Source organism: Chiloscyllium punctatum, chromosome 1, assembly GCF_047496795.1.
Source record: "Chiloscyllium punctatum isolate Juve2018m chromosome 1, sChiPun1.3, whole genome shotgun sequence".
In the NCBI taxonomy this organism is placed as follows: Eukaryota; Metazoa; Chordata; class Chondrichthyes; order Orectolobiformes; family Hemiscylliidae; genus Chiloscyllium; species Chiloscyllium punctatum.
Window position 1 is genome coordinate 180,001,903 of NC_092739.1, and position 16,086 is coordinate 180,017,988.

Sequence of the window (16,086 nt, forward strand, 5' to 3'; positions counted from 1 at the left end):
GCATTTGGCCCATATCCCTCTGAACCCTTCTTATTCATATACCCATCCAGATGCCTTTTAAGTGCTGCAATTGTACCAGCCTCCACCACTTCCTCTGCCAGCACATTCCATACATGCACCACCCTCTGCATGTAAACATTATCCCTTAGGTCCCTTTTATATCTTACCCCTCTCATCCTAAACATATGCACTCTAGTTCTGGACTCCCCACCCCAGGGAAAAGACTTTGTCTATTTATCCTATTCATGCCCCTCATGATTTTATAAACCTCTATAAGGTCACCCCTCAGCCTCTGACACTCCAGGGAAAACAGCCCCAACCTACTCAACCTCTCCCAATAGCTCAAACCCTCCAACCTTGGCAACATCCTTGTAAATCTTTTCTGAACCCTTTCAAGTTTCACAACATCTTTCCAATAGGAAGGAGACCAGAATTGCACGCAGTATTCCAAAAGTGGCCTCACCAGTGTCCGCAACATGACCTTCCAACTCCTGTACTCCATACTAAATTAATCTCCATCTACTGGTCCTCAGCCCAAGATTCTGTATGTCTCAGCTCGCCATGAAATTACCATTGGTTATTATTAAAAGCCATCTAGTTCAGTTCTATGACTCCAGATCTGTAACATGTGGTTAAGTCCTAATTGCCATCTGAAATTGTTGAGCAAATCATTCAAATTGAGGGTAGTTAAGGATGGACAGCAAATGCTGATCTTGCCAGTGACACACACAAACTGTGAAAGATTCAAAGCCATCACTATTGTGGCTGCAACAACCTGTCACACCGCAAATTCTGAAAGACACAAGTCAGCAGTATAATGGGTACTCTGCAGTTGCTTCGATGAGTGCAGTTGCTGGAGATCAGAGTCGAAAAGTGTGGTGCTGGAAATGCACAGCCAGTCAGGCAGCATCTGAGGAGCAAGAGAGTCAACGTTTCAAGCCTGATAAAGAGCTTATGCTTGAAACATTGATTCTCCTGCTCCTCGAATGCTGCCTAACCGTCTGTGCTTTTCCAGCACCACATTTTTCGACACAGGGCTAACAGCACTCAAGAGGCTCAACATCATCCTGCCCACTTGATTAGCACCCATCCACAACCTTTGATTTTCTCTTCCTTCACCACAATGCCAGCAGTGAAACTATTAATTCAGTGATCCAGGTAAAGTTCTGGGGATCCAAGTTCAAGTCCTGACAGGACAGGTAGTGGAATTTCAATTCAGAATTAAGAGTCTAATGATGACCATGAAACCATTGTCAATTGTGGGAAAAGCAGATTTATTGATGTCCTTTAGGGAAGGAAATCTGCCATCCTTCCAACGTCTGACTGCAGACCCACAGCAATGTGGTTGACTCTTCACCACTCTCTGGGCAATTAGAACTGGCCAATAAGTGCTGGCAATGTGAATAATGCCACATTAAATAAAACTATAACGCAACACAGTCAGGCTCCTTCAACACCAAATTCCAAACCAATGACTTCTACATCTAGAAGGACAAGGGCAGGAAATACGAGGATAAACCATCATCTGCTAGTTCCACTCCAACCTGCACACCATCCTGACTTGGATATACATCACCATTCCTTCATTGGTCCTGAGTCAAAATCATGAGTCCCTCCCTTTATATCACTGTACCATATGAACTGCAGCAGTTCACCACTACCCTCTCCAGGGTACCTAAGAATAGGGAATAAATACTGGCCCAACCAGCAACACCCACATTCATAAATGAATAAACAGAAATATTAACCCTTAGCTTACAATGATTTCTTCCACATTGTCAGAATATAAAAGTAGATGCATTGTTGCTGAACATTTGTCCTCCGTCTTTTTCCAGGCTTCATGGTGTGTGTTACCTTCGCGCATTCTCCTCGTACTGGCATCACAGAAAGGCATTCAGGTAGGGGAGAGGCTATAAATTCATTCAATATGAATTTATATATCTGCAGTTTAATCTCATTTGATTATTCAAATCTTTTTGTAATCTCTTCCATTCCCATGATGTGTACATAGTTATTGTTCTGATCTCAATTTGAGAGTTTGTGCATCCCTAATTTTAATTGTTCTACCAGTAGTGGCTGTGCCTTCAGCTGCTTTAGTTCCACATTTGGAATTCCCTCCTGCACCTCTCTACCTTGCTGTCTTTGTTTTAGACACTCTTTAAAACCTACCCCTTTGCCCAGTTTTGGATCATCTAATCTAATAAGTCTTTGTAGCTCCCTGTTTTTTTTATTATATTTCTGTAAAGTGCTTCGAGCTGTTTGCTGTATAAATATTTGTTGTTGTAATCACCTCATGAGGTGCTAGCAAATGAAGTCATTAGTCAAAGTGAATGAAATTTCTCTTTGTTTTCGGAGTTGGAATTGAAGTTATTGAGACAGACAGTGGAGTGAAACTGTGATGTATGTGAATTAATATTGATATTCTTCAACAGTTAACTATTCATCTCTTCTACAACCATTTGACAGAAGGTGGTGAGTGTTAAGTGGGACAAGATTAGATGAGGAAATTGAGGGATTGTAGTGTGAATTGTGGGACAGTGAGATAGGGTGTGATCAGGAGAGTGATTTGATGAGGAGGGACTGAGTAACCTTTTCAAACATAGAAAATAGAAGCAGGAGTAGTCCACCTAAGCCTGCTGATCCATTCAGTTTTAGCTATGCTGTAAGCCTGGGTTGATCTCTGTTGAACAGAGAAGACTGAGATAAGACCTGATTGAGGACATGGACAGGGTGGATAAAAAGCAGCTGTTCCTTTTATTTGAAAGATCAATAACAAGAAGGCATGATTTTAAGGTGAAGGTCAAGAGGTTTAGAGGGGATTTTAGAATTCAAATTTTCACTGAGGGTGTTGAGTGCCTAGGGTGTTGGGAGGGTAATTGAGATGGGAGACCTCACATTATTTGAATAGTACTTGGATGAGCATTGCAAATGTCATAATGATTTAGTGACTTGAGCCAAGTGCTGGAAAGTGGGACTAGTGTAGACTTACAGTAGTTTTGTCAGTGCAAACTTGCTGGGCTGAAGGGTCTTTCCTGTATGGTATGATTCTATAATATGCTCGTGGCTCATTATTGTACTTAGTATCCTCCTCTCGCTTTCTGTCTATACCCTTTGATCCCTTTAGCCCTAAGAATTATATCTAATTCTTCATTTGAAACTTTCAATATTTTTGACATCAGCTGCTTTCTGTAGTAGAGAATTTTATAGGTTGTTTTGGTTACCAAGCTTCTTGTACATTAAATTTAGCTCTGAAACTTTTGTTCTCTCTCTCTTGTCAATGTGTCTCTCTGACTGCCATCCCATATAACAGGCTTCATGATTCTGATCATTACTATTGTGTGATTGTGCAGTTTTTATGTGTTGGATTGATCCATTGCAATGTAATATTTAATGCAATGGATGTGTAAATATCTTTACAGATGTATGAGTCAGATGGCTCCATCATGGTGTACTGGCATGCAGTGGATACCCCAGAAGCACCAACAGGTACCAGTAAAAGCTTTATGCTGTTGTGGACTAGGCCAGACCCCCTCAAAACATTTTAAGAAGGTAGTCCAGACCTTAACTTTATTTGTTCTTTTAGGCAGATGTAAGGTGGATATTCCAGGAATGATGCAGATGATCAAACTACTTGGCTTGAAGCAAAACAACTTATTTAAACACTACAGGTGAAACACAAACAAAAGGAAACAGAATTTAGAATAACAACTTAGTTGAAAACCCAAACGACTCTATCACAACTTAACAAAGCTGTTCCAAACCTTGCAACATCCCATAAACACACCCCTTTGCAAAAGGTAAATTCAAACATAGTTCTTACAGACAGTAAGATTTCAGAGAAAAGTCAGTCAGGGATTATTTTGCTGAAGCATAGAACCTCTTTTCACAGTAGCTGCTTCGCTAGGTCCCCAGATAATACTAAACCAAACTAGAAGAAAATCTGAACTGGGAGAACTGGCCACAACCCTGCCAAATAGGTGTTTCCAGACATATTGGAACCTCTGTCTTTACAACCCCTCTTGAAAAAAAAACAAGGACAACATAACCTTGTTAAAGGGGCAGCATCATCACAATGCCGAGCACTATGCAAGGTTTTATTGACAATATTTTTAGTTGATGGATACATTTCTCACAGAAGGGCTGAATGAAGCTCTTGGCTACAGCACTTATTATATTGGAACAGTTGAGCATTGGGTCCAAGTTCTGCAGTATTCAGGCATAAGTTCCTTCTGTTTTTCTGAATTGTCCTAGTCGTCTTCAAATAGTCCCCTGGAATTTTTTGTGTGCTGTTGACAGACTCCACCTTCAAGAGTGCAGTATTGCCTCAAAAGCAGTAGTGTGACCTATCCACAAGATGTACTGCAGCAATTCACCAAAGATCTTTAAACAGTACCTTCCATCTAGGGCGACAAGGACAGTAGGTACATTTGAATGCCATCATCTGCATCTCCCTGCCCCCAGCCATTCCCCATCCTGACTTGGAAATATGTCTCCATTCTTCCACTGTTGCTGGGTCAAATTCCTAGAATTCCCTCCCTAAGGACATTGTAGGTCAATGTACAACATGTGGAGTGCAGCAGTTCAAGGGCAAATAGATTTTGAATAACACACAATGCTTGCTCTGCCAGTCTAACCTACATCCCCTAAATTACATTTAAAAAAAATACTGTCTCTCAACCAGAGCAATGTTTCCTCGGTACTCCCCTCTGAAATGTCACTTCTCCCTCATACAACGCGGGATGTTTTGAGGTAATGTACGATACTACAACAATACAATTGAATCTTCCTTTCTTATCACAGATTCCCTACAGTGTTGAAGCAGGCCATTCAGCCCAACAAATCAACACTGATTCTCCGAAGAGCATCCCATCCAGACTTACAACCTCCCCGTTACCATATCTCTCTAACCCTGCATTTCCCATGGCTAATCCACCTAACCTACACATTCCTGGATACTACTGGGCAATTTAGCATGGCTAATCCACCTAATTTGTACATTTTTAGACTGTGGGAGGAAACCAGAGCACCCAGAAGAAGCCCATGCAAATATGAGGAGAATGTACAAACTCCACACACCTGAGGCTATAATTGAACTTAGATCCCTGGTACTGTGAGGCAACAGTGCTCACCACTGAGCCATCATGCCACCCCTGGTTTTACTAGTTCTAGTATCCTCATGATTGGATATAAAAGGTTTTGAACTAACGGAAGGATTGACAGTCCCTGGGTGGATTTGAAATGTAATGAAATGTACTGCAATTGTTTGCAGTAGGTCGTTCCTGTCCCAAGAAACTGTGATGGAGGAAAATTCAATTTTTTGCCTTTTTCCTTTTCCCAGCAGAGGCAGTGTTTGCACGAGGAATTGCAGCTACAAGGAGCAACTATATCTGTGTGGGTGAGTACTGAGCTGGAATCACAAGTCAGGTATGACAGTGGGATCCCCTCCTATGGTTCAGTTAGTGAGTGTTGTTTGTGATGGATGTTCATGTTATGTTATTAATATTTGATAACTTGGGTACCTTAGTGAAGTGATGTGTGGCTTCAACTTTGATTTATTTTTATATTGTTATGAAAGGAAGGTCTTAGTTTTAGTATAATATTTGAGTTTTGAGAGGGTACAGGGTTGTCTGAAGTTTTGTTAATGTGCGTTCAGAATATGTCTTTAAAACCTTTTGACATGAACAGTTTGGTATATTTGAAACAAGAATAAAGGAGCAACAGAGCTCCTTTTTGCCTATCAATCTGTGTTTCAGAAAGCGGTCAGACCCTACAAACTTGATTGAGTTTTTTGAAGAAGTAACAAAGAGGATTGATGAGGGCAGAGTAGTAGATGTGATCTATATGGACTTCAGTAAGGCATTCGACAAGGTTCCTCATGGGAGACTGCAAGGTTAGATCTCATGAAATACAGGGAGAACTAGCCATTTGGATACAGAACTGGCTCAAAGGTAGAAGACAGAGGGTAGTGCTGGAGGGTTATTTTTCAGACTGGAGGCCTGTGACCAGTGGAGTGCCACAAGGATCGGCGCTGGGCCCTCTACTTTTTGTCATTTACATAAATGATTTGGATGCGAGCATAAGAGGTACAGTTAGCAAGTTTGCAGATGACACCAAAATTAGAGGTGTAGTGGACAGCGAAGAGGGTTATCTCAGAATACAACAGGATCTGGACCAGATTGGCCAATGGGCTGAGGAGTGGCAGATAGAGTTTAATTCAGATAAATGCGAGGTGTTGCATTTTGGGAAAGCAAATCTTAGCAGGACTTACACACTTAATGGTAAGGTCCTAGGGAGAGTTGCTGAACAAAGAGACCTTGGAGTACAGGTTCATAGCTCCTTGAAAGTGGAGTGTAGGTAGATAGGACAGTGAAGAAGGCGTTTGGTATGCTTTCCTTTATTGGTCAGAGTATTGAGTGTAGGAGTTGGGAGGTCATGTTGCGGCTGTACAGGACATTGGTTAGGCCACTGTTGGAATATTGCGTGCAATTCTGGTCTCCTTCCTATCGGAAGGATGTTATGAAACTTGAAAGGGTTCAGAAAAGATTTACAAAGCTGTTGCCAGGGTTGGAGGATCTGAGCTACAGGGAGAGGCTGAACAGGCTGAGGGTGTTTTCCCTGGAGCGTCAGAAGCTTATAGAGTTTTACAAAATTATGAGGGGCATGGATAGGATAAATAAACAAAGTCTTTTCCCTGGGGTCGGGGAGTCCAGAACTAGAGGGCATAGGTTTAGGGTGAGAGGGGAAAGATATAAAAGAGACCTAAGGGGCAACTTTTTCACGCAGAGGGTAGTACGTGTATGGAATGAGCTGCCAGAGGATGTGGTGGAGGCTGGTACAATTGCAACATTTAAGAGGCATTTGGATGTGTATATGAATAGGAAGGGTTTGGAGGGATATGGGCCGGGTGCTGGCAAGTGGGGCTAGTTTGGGTTGCGATATATGGTCAGCAAGGACGGATTGGATCGAAGGGTCTGTTTCTATGCTGTACATCTCTATGACTCTAAGTCCTTCAAATTTGGCCAGTGGGACAGGAGGGTGTGACTACACATCAGGCAGGTAAAGGGATCCTGAATTTAGCATTAGAGGAGCCTCCGTGTCAGATATGTGGTATTTGCTGCCTGTGACGATGAGAAAAACAACTATAAGGAGGATAGGCAAACTGACCAGTGCACATGGTACGGAATGATCACAATCGAGAGCGGGGAGCAAACAAAGAAGTGGTAGTGATGGGAGACTCTATAATTAGGGGTGTAGATAGCATCCTTTGTAAGCAGGATCAGAAATGTTGTCTGCTTAGTACCGAAGTAAGTGGCATCGTGAATAGGCTTGAAAGGATATTGGAGCAAGGGTGTGGATCCAGCTGTTGTAGTCCATGTTGAGACCAAGTAAGCAAGAGAACAAAAATAAAGAACAGGACATCAAGGTTTATAATTTCTGGATCAGAATCACATTCAAATTGGCATAGAGATAAGAAAATTAAGGAAGTAAACACATGACTAAAGGAATGGTGCAGGAAAGATAGGTTCATTTTGTGGGATACTGATGTCAGTATTGGGACAGGAAGAACTAAAATGTTGGGAATGGCTCCATCTGAACTGACCTGGGTCAAGGATCCAAGTGGAAAGGCTAAATGGGGTGGTCACCAAGGACCTTAAATTAGTTAAAGGCTGGAGGGCTCAGGAGAGGTTATGAAAGTTTACATAGAACATAGAAGAATACAGCGCAGTACAGGCCCTTCGGCCCTCGATGTTACGCCGATCAAAGCCCACCTAACCTACACTAACCCACTATCCTCCATATACCTATCCAATGCCCGCTTAATTACCCATAAAGAGGGAGAGTCCACTACTGCTACTGGCAGGGCATTCCATGAACTTACAACTCGCTGAGTGAAGAACCTACCCTTAACATCAGTCCTATATCTACCCCCCCTTAATTTAAAGCTATGCCCCCTTGTAATAGCTGACTCCATACGTGGAAAAAGGTTCTCACTGTCAACCCTATCTAACCCCCTAATCATCTTGTACACCTCTATCAAGTCACCCCTAAACCTTCTTTTCTCCAATGAAAACAACCCCAAGTGCCTCAGCCTTTCCTCATAGGATCTTCCTACCATACCAGGCAACATCCTGGTAAACTTCCTCTGCACCCGTTCCAGTGCCTCCACATCCTTCCTATAGTATGGTGACCAAAACTGCACACAATATTCCAGATGCGGCCGCACCAGAGTCTTATACAACTGCAGCATGACCTCAGGACTCCGGAACTCAATTCCTCTACCAATAAAAGCCAGTACGCCATATGCCTTCTTCACTGCACTATTTACCTGGGTGGCAACTTTCAGAGATCTGTGTACATGGACACCAAGATCCCTCTGCTCTTCCACACTACCAAGTATCCGACCATTAGCCCAGTTCCCCATCTTTTTATTACTCTTACCAAAGTGAATCACCTCACACTTAGCTACATTGAACTCCATTTGCCACCTTTCTGCCCAGCTCTGCAGCTTCTCTATATCCCGCTGTAACCTGCCATATCCTTCCTCACTGTCTACAACTCCTCCGACTTTCGTATCATCCGCAAACTTGCTCACCCAAACTTCTAACCCTTCCTCCAGGTCATTTATAAAAATGACAAACAGCAATGGTCCCAAAACAGATCCTTGCGGAGCACCGCTAGTGACGGCACTCCAAGATGAACCTTTGCCATCAACTACTACCCTCTGTCTTCTTCCAGCCAGCCAATTCCTAATCCAAACCTCCAACTCACCCTCAATGCCATATCTCTGTATTTTCTGCAGTAGCCTACCATGGGGGACCTTATCAAACGCCTTACTAAAATCCATATATACCACATCTACCGCTTTCCCCTCATCTACCTCCTTAGTCACCTTCTCAAAGAATTCAATAAGGTTTGTGAGGCACGACCTGCCCTTCACAAAACCATGCTGACTATCCTTGATCACATTATTCTTATCCAGATGTGCATAAATCCTATCCCTTACAATTCTCTCCAAGACTTTGCCCACAACAGAAGTGAGACTCACTGGCCTATAGTTACTAGGATTATCCATAAGACCATAAGACATAGGAGTGGAAGTAAGGCCATTCGGCCCATCGAGTCCACTCCGCCATTCAATCATGGCTGATGCGCATTTCAGCTCCACTTGCCAGCGTTCTCCCCGTAGCCCTTAATTCCTCTAGACAACAAGAACCTATCAATCTCGGCCTTGAAGACATTTAGCGTCCCGGCTTCCACTGCACTCCGTGGCAATGAATTCCACAGGCCCACCACTCTCTGGCTGAAGAAATGTCTCCGCATTTCCGTTCTGAAATGACCCCCTCTAATTCTGAGGCTGTGTCCACGGGTCCTAGTCTCCTCGCCTAACAGAAACAATTTTCTAGCATCCACCTTTTCAAAGCCATGTATTATTTTGTACGTCTCTATTAGATCTCCCCTTAATCTTCTAAACTCCAACGAATACAATCCCAGTATCCTCAGCCGTTCCTCATATGCTAGACCTGTCATTCCAGGGATCATCCGTGTGAATCTCCGCTGGACACGTTCCAGTGCCAGTATGTCCTTCCTGAGGTGTGGGGACCAAAACTGGACACAGTACTCCAACTGGGGCCTAACCAGAGCTTTATAAAGTCTTAGTAGTACATCTCTGCTTTTATATTCCAACCCTCTTGAGATAAGAGACAACATTGCATTCGCTTTCTTAATCACAGACTCAACCTGCATGTTTACCTTTAGAGAATCCTCGACTAGCACTCCCAGATCCCTTTGTGCTTTGGCTTTATTAAGTTTCTCACCATTTAGAAAGTAGTCCATTCCTATATTCTTTTTGCCAAAGTGCAAGACCTCGCACTTGCTCACGTTAAATTCCATCAGCCATTTCCTGGACCACTCTCCCAACCTGTCTAGATCCTTCTGTAGCCTCCCCACTTCCTCAGTACTACCTGCCTGTCTACCTTACTTTGTATCATCGGCAAACTTCGCTAGTATGCCCCCGGTTCCCTCATCCAAATCATTAATATATAATGCGAACAGCTGTGGCCCCAGCACCTACTCCCCTTCTTGAACAAGGGAACCACGTTTGCTAGCCTCCAGTCTTCTGGCACTACTCCTGTAGACAAAGAGGACACAAAAATCAAGGCCAATGGCTCTGCAATCTCCTCCCTTGCTTCCCAGAGAATCCTAGGATAAATGCCATCAGGCCCAGGGGACTTATCTATTTTCACCCTTGCCAGAATTTCCAACACCTCTTCTCTACATATCTCAAAGCCATCCATTCTACTTATTCGTGCCTCAGTATTCATATCGACAACAATGTCCTGTTCCTGAGTGAATACTGACGAAAAGTATTCATTCAGTGCCTCCCCAATCTTTTCAGCCTCCACACGCAACTTCCCATTACTATCCTTGATTGGACCTATTCCTTCCCTAGTCATTCTTTTATTCCTAACATACCTATAGAAAGCCTTAGGGTTTTCCCTAATCCTACCAACTAAGGACCTTTCATGTCCCCTCCTTGCTGCTCTTAGCTCTCTCTTCAGGTCCTTCCGGGCTACCTTATAACTCTCAATCGCCCCTATTGAACCTTCACGCCTCATCTTTACAAAGGCCGCCCTCTTCCATTTATCAAGGGATTCCAACTCCTTATTAAAACACGGCTCCCTCACACGGCCCTTTCCTCCCTGCCTGATAGGTACGCACTTATCAAGGACACTCAATAGTTGCTCCTTGAACAAGTTCCACATATCAATTACGCTCTTGCTTTGGAATCTACTTTTCCAATCCACACGTCCTAAGTCATGCCTCAACGCATCATAATTTCCCTGCCCCCAGCTATAACTCTTGCCCTGTAGTACACACTTATCCCTCTCCATCACTAGAGTAAAAATCACCGAATGGTGGTCACTGTCCCCAAAGTGCTCACCTACCTCTAGTTCTAATACCTGGCCTGGTTCGTTACCCAGAACCAAATCCAGTATGGCCTCACCTCTTGTTGGCTTATCTACATATTGTGTCAGGAAACTCTCCTGCACACATTGCACAAACACTGACCCATCTAACGAACTTGAGCTATAGCTTTCCCAATCAATATCAGGAAAGTTAAAGTCTCCCATAACAATCACCCTATTACTGTCACTCTTCTCCTGAATCATCTTCGCAATCCTTTCTTCAACGATTCTAGGACTATTAGGAGGTCTGTAAAAGACTCCTAACAGGGTGACCTCACCTCTCCTATTCCTAACCTCAACCCAAACTACCTCAGATGGCAAATCTTCGTCCATCTTCCTTTCCACCGCTGTAATACTATCTTTGACAAGCAAAGCCACACCCCCCCCCCCCCCCCTTTTACCCCCACCTCTGACCCTACTAAAACATTTAAACCCTGGAACCTGCAACAGCCAATCCTGTCCCTGATCTAGCCATGTCTCCATAATAGCCACAACATCGAAGTCCCAGGTACCAACCCACGCTGCAAGTTCACCTACCTTATTTCGTATACTTCTGGCATTAAAGTATACACACTTCAAGCCACTCTTCTGTTTACAGGCACCCTCCTTTAAGATTGATGCCATATTCCTAACCTCCCTACACTCCAGGTCCTGCACCCTAAAGCTACAGTCTGGGTTCCCATGCCCCTGCAGAGTTAGTTTAAACCCCCCCCAAGAGCACTAGCAAACCTCCCCCCAAGGATACTGGTGCCCCTCAGGTTCAGGTGCAGACCATCCTGTTTATAGAGGTCCCACCTTGCCCAGAAAGAACCCCAGTTATCCAAGTACCGAAATCCCTCCCTCCTGCACCATCCCTGTAGCCACGCATTTAACTGTTCTCTCTCCCTATTCCTTGACTCTCTATCACGTGGCACGGGTAACAAACCAGAGACAACAACTCTGTTCGTTCTAACTCTGAGCTTCCAACCTAGCTCCAGAACAAATAATAATTGTTTCCAGAACAAATAATAATAATGAACATATGGAATGGGTCAGGAATCTAATTTCAGGGACAGCTATGAGAAGGGATGGGGAGGTTCAACAAAGGACCGAGTGTTGTTCTTAAATGAGCGCAGTTGATGAAACAAGGTACATGAACTTGTAGCGCAGATTGAATTTAGTAGGTAAAAATGTTGTGGGCATCAAAGAGATGTGGCGACAAGGGGATCAAAGCTGAAAATTAAATATCCAAGGATACGGGGACACAGTTCGCTTGTCAGTAAGAAACTAAATTAAGTCAATAGCAAAAAGGAATTTAGGGTCAGAAAGTATAGAATCTGTGTGGGTACAGTTGAGGAACTGCAAAGACAAAAAGACCCTAATAGGAGTTAGGTACAAGCCTCCTAACAGTAGTCAGGATATGGGGCAGAAAAGAAAGGCACTGTTACAATAATCATAGGGGACTTCATTTTGCAGGTGGACAGGGAAAATCAGAGTGATCACAGATCCTGAAAAAAGGAAACATCTACGAGCTGATATTTGTGGAGCAGCTTGTGGTACAACCCACGAGAGAACAGGCAATTCTGGATGTAGTGATTTATAATCAAGCAGACTTGATTAGGGAATTTAAGGTGAAGGAATCCCTCGGTGGCAGTGACTACAATAGGGTTCACCTTGCAGTTTGAGAGGGAGAAGTTGAAAGTGGATATAACGGTATTACAATAGAGTGAAGGTAACTGCAAAGAAATAAGGGAGGAACTGGCCAGAGTTGATTGGAAGAGGAGCCTAACACGGAAAATGGTGGAGCAGCAATGGCAGGAGTTTCTGGAGCAATTTGGGAGGCACAGCAGAAAAGGAAGATGAAACATACTAAGGGGAGGGCAAGGTAATCATGGCTGACAAGGGAAGTCAGGGACAGCAAAATCAAAAGTAAAATAACGTGGTAAAGATTAATGGGAAGCTTTTGAAAACCAGCAGAGGACAACTGAAAAAGCAATAAGGGGAGGAGATGAAATATGACAGTAAGCTAGCTAGTCATAGTGTCATAGGATCATACAGCACGGAAACAGACCCTTCAGTCCAACCAGTCCATGCCTAACAATCCCATGCCTACCTGCTTGCTCCTGGGCCATATCCCTCCAAACCTTTCCTCTTCATGTACTTATCCAAATATCTTTTAAACATTGTAATTGTACCCATATCCACCACTTCCTCGGGAAGTTCATTCCATACGTGAATGACCCTCTGTGTAAAAAAAGTTGCTCCTCATGTCTTTTTAAAATCTCTCTCACCTTAACAATGTGTCCCCTACTCTTGAAATCCCCCATTCACTTAAAAAGACAGCTACCATTAACTCTATCTTTACCTCTCATTATTTTATAAACTTCTATAAGGTCGCTTCTCAACTTCCTACACTCTAGTGAAAACATTCCCAGCCTATTCAGCCTTTCTTTATAACTCAAACCTGTCATACCCGGCAACATCCTGGTAAATCTCTTCTGAACCCTCTCCAGCTTAATATCCATCCTACAACTGGATGACCAGAACTGGACACAGAGGAGGGTTCACAAAGAAGATTCCAAAAGTTTCTTTAAATATCTAAAAGGTAAGAGAGAAGCAAACGTAAACACTGGATTGCTGGAAAGTGAGACTGGACAACTAGTAAAGTGGAGCAAGGAAATGGTAGAGGAACTTTGCATCATTCTTCATGATGGAAGACACCAATAACAGCAGAACTTCAAGAGAGTAGGGGCAGAAGTGAGTGTAGTGGCCATCACGAAGGAAGTGCTGGGGATGCTGAAAGGTCAGAAGGTGGATAAATCACATGCACTAGATGGACTGCATTCCAGAGTTCTGAAGGAGATGGTAGAGCATTGGTGGTGATCTTTCAGGAATTGCTGGAGTCAGAGGACTGGAAAATGTCACTCCCTCCACACAGACGAGAGGGAGGCAGAAGACAGGGAAATTATACTCTGATTAGCCTGACCTCGGTAATTGGTAAGATTTTAGAGTCCATTATTAAAGAGGAGATTGTGGAATATTTGCAAATGGACAGTAAAATGGGGCTGAGTCATCATGGTTTCATCAAGGAGAAGTCAGATCTGATAAATTTCTTAGAGAAGGTAATGAGCAAGTTAGACAAATGAGAGTCAGTGGTCATGATTTATTTGGATTTCTAAAAGGCCTTTAACAAGGTGCAGTGTTGGAGGCTGTTGAATAAGATGAGGGGCAAGGAACTGGCATGGATAGAAGATTGGTTGATTGGCAGAAGGCATAGAATGATGACGAATGGATGTTTTTCAGGATGGGAGCCGGTCACCAGTGGATTTCTGCAATGGTCAATATTGGGACCACAGCTGTACATTATACGTTATACATTAGCGATCTGAAAGAGGGAACTGAGGACGTTATTGCTAAGTTTGCAGATGACACAAAGATAGATGGAGGGACAGGTGATGATGAGCAAGTAGGGTTGGCTGCAGAAGGACTTGGTCAGTAGAGTGGGAAGAGAAATGGCAACTGGAATCTTCTTCTGGTTCCCAAACTGCTCTTGATGATGGATTTTGAAGTTCCTCACCCAAAGTACATTGTATACCCATTCCACCTTCCGTATTTCTACTGAGTTGTTCCACGTAGTATGCTCCACTCAATAACATGATGGAAAGATAATGTTGGGAATATATAGCAGATCAGACAACATTTATCAACAGCAAAGAAGTTAATACTTTGAATTAGTTAATGTCTCTTCAGATACTGTGTTAACTGCAGACATTCCCCTTATTCTTCAATGTTGGCTCAATTTGTAACCTGCGGCACTTTACGCTTTGTTCTCTAATTATTGCGTTCCTGAGACATCCTGAGTGTGTGTTCCTGTCATTACAGGCACCTCAACGGGATCGGTCCTTGTCTTCAATATTCCCCCAAAAGGAACGAACATCACTGTGTCTGAAGTACTTGAGCAGCACAGAGACCCCATCACTGACATCGCATGTGATTGCTCTGAAAATAAGGTGACAGCGCAGTCATAGATGTGAAACATTTAGGAACGATTTGATGCTGTGTAAAGTAAGGGCAACATACATCGTACATTACACACATTGCAATTTACATTAATAACTTGGAGGATGTGAATGTAGCCAGATTTGCAGATGACACAAAAATAGGTGGCAAGGCAGATTGTGAGAGGAATGCAAACAGTTCAGAGATTTGGATGGGCTGATGTTGGACTGGGGTTAACAAGTTAAAAATCCCACAAAACCTGTTTATAATCCAACAGGTTTATTTGGAAGCACTAACTTTGGAAGCGCTGCTTCTTCTTCAGGTGGTTGTGGAGCAGGACCACAAGACACAGAATTGAAAGCAAAAGGTTACAGTGTTATGCGACTGAAATACATTAAACAAACTTAGATGAAGTTTTTCATCTTTTAGAATGGTTTTGCGAGTTTTGGTTCGCTAATATGTAAATCCCAGACCTCCTCTTAAGTCACATTCTCAAGATAACTTCAGGTTTTCCAACAAAATGTGTCATCTCAGCTCAGACAATGTATTAAAAGTGTGAGGTTAAAGTCTGTCGATGTACCAATCTTGAGTCAGAGTGGTTCTATTTCTAAAGTGGGATTTAGAGAGTCAAACATGGATTGACAGTAGGTCAATTCACGCCATAAACGTGTGTGTACAAGAGAGGCAGTGAGTCTGTATGAGTGTGTGGGTGTGAGTTGCACAAAATAAGGAGTTTCGGGATTTGAGGTGATTTAGCGGTCTGCATCAGAAATTGGCTAGGTGAAAGAAGACAGGGAGGTGGTTGATAGGAAATGTTCATCCTGGAGCTCAGTTACCAATGGTGTGCCGCAAGGGTCTGTTTTGAGGCCACTGCTGTTTGTCATTTTTATAAATGACCTGGAGGTGGGCATAGAAGGATGGGTTAGTAAATTTGCATATGACACTAAGGTAGGCAGAGTTGTGGACAGTGCCAAAGGATGTTGTGGGCTACAGAGGGACATAGATAAGATACAGAGCTGGGCTGAAAAGTGGTCAACAGAGTTTAATGCGGAAATGTGTGAAGTAATTCATTTCGGAAGAAGTAACAGGAATGCATAGTACTGGGCTAATGGTAAAATTCTTGGCAGTGTAGATGAACAGA

At 43.1% G+C, this 16,086-nt stretch overlaps 1 protein-coding gene across 4 annotated transcripts in view; it reads left to right on the forward strand.

The window, feature by feature from the left end:
* Positions 1–16,086, forward strand: part of wdr54 (WD repeat domain 54) — a 76,031-nt gene that overhangs the window by 17,269 nt on the left and 42,676 nt on the right. For all 4 annotated transcript variants that reach the window (XM_072578801.1, XM_072578792.1, XM_072578820.1 and 1 more), the window contains exons 3-6: positions 1,836–1,898; positions 3,420–3,486; positions 5,339–5,395; positions 14,829–14,956. In XM_072578801.1, coding sequence (XP_072434902.1) covers positions 1,836–1,898; positions 3,420–3,486; positions 5,339–5,395; positions 14,829–14,956 — 315 coding nt within the window. The remainder of the gene's footprint in view (positions 1–1,835; positions 1,899–3,419; positions 3,487–5,338; positions 5,396–14,828; positions 14,957–16,086) is intronic.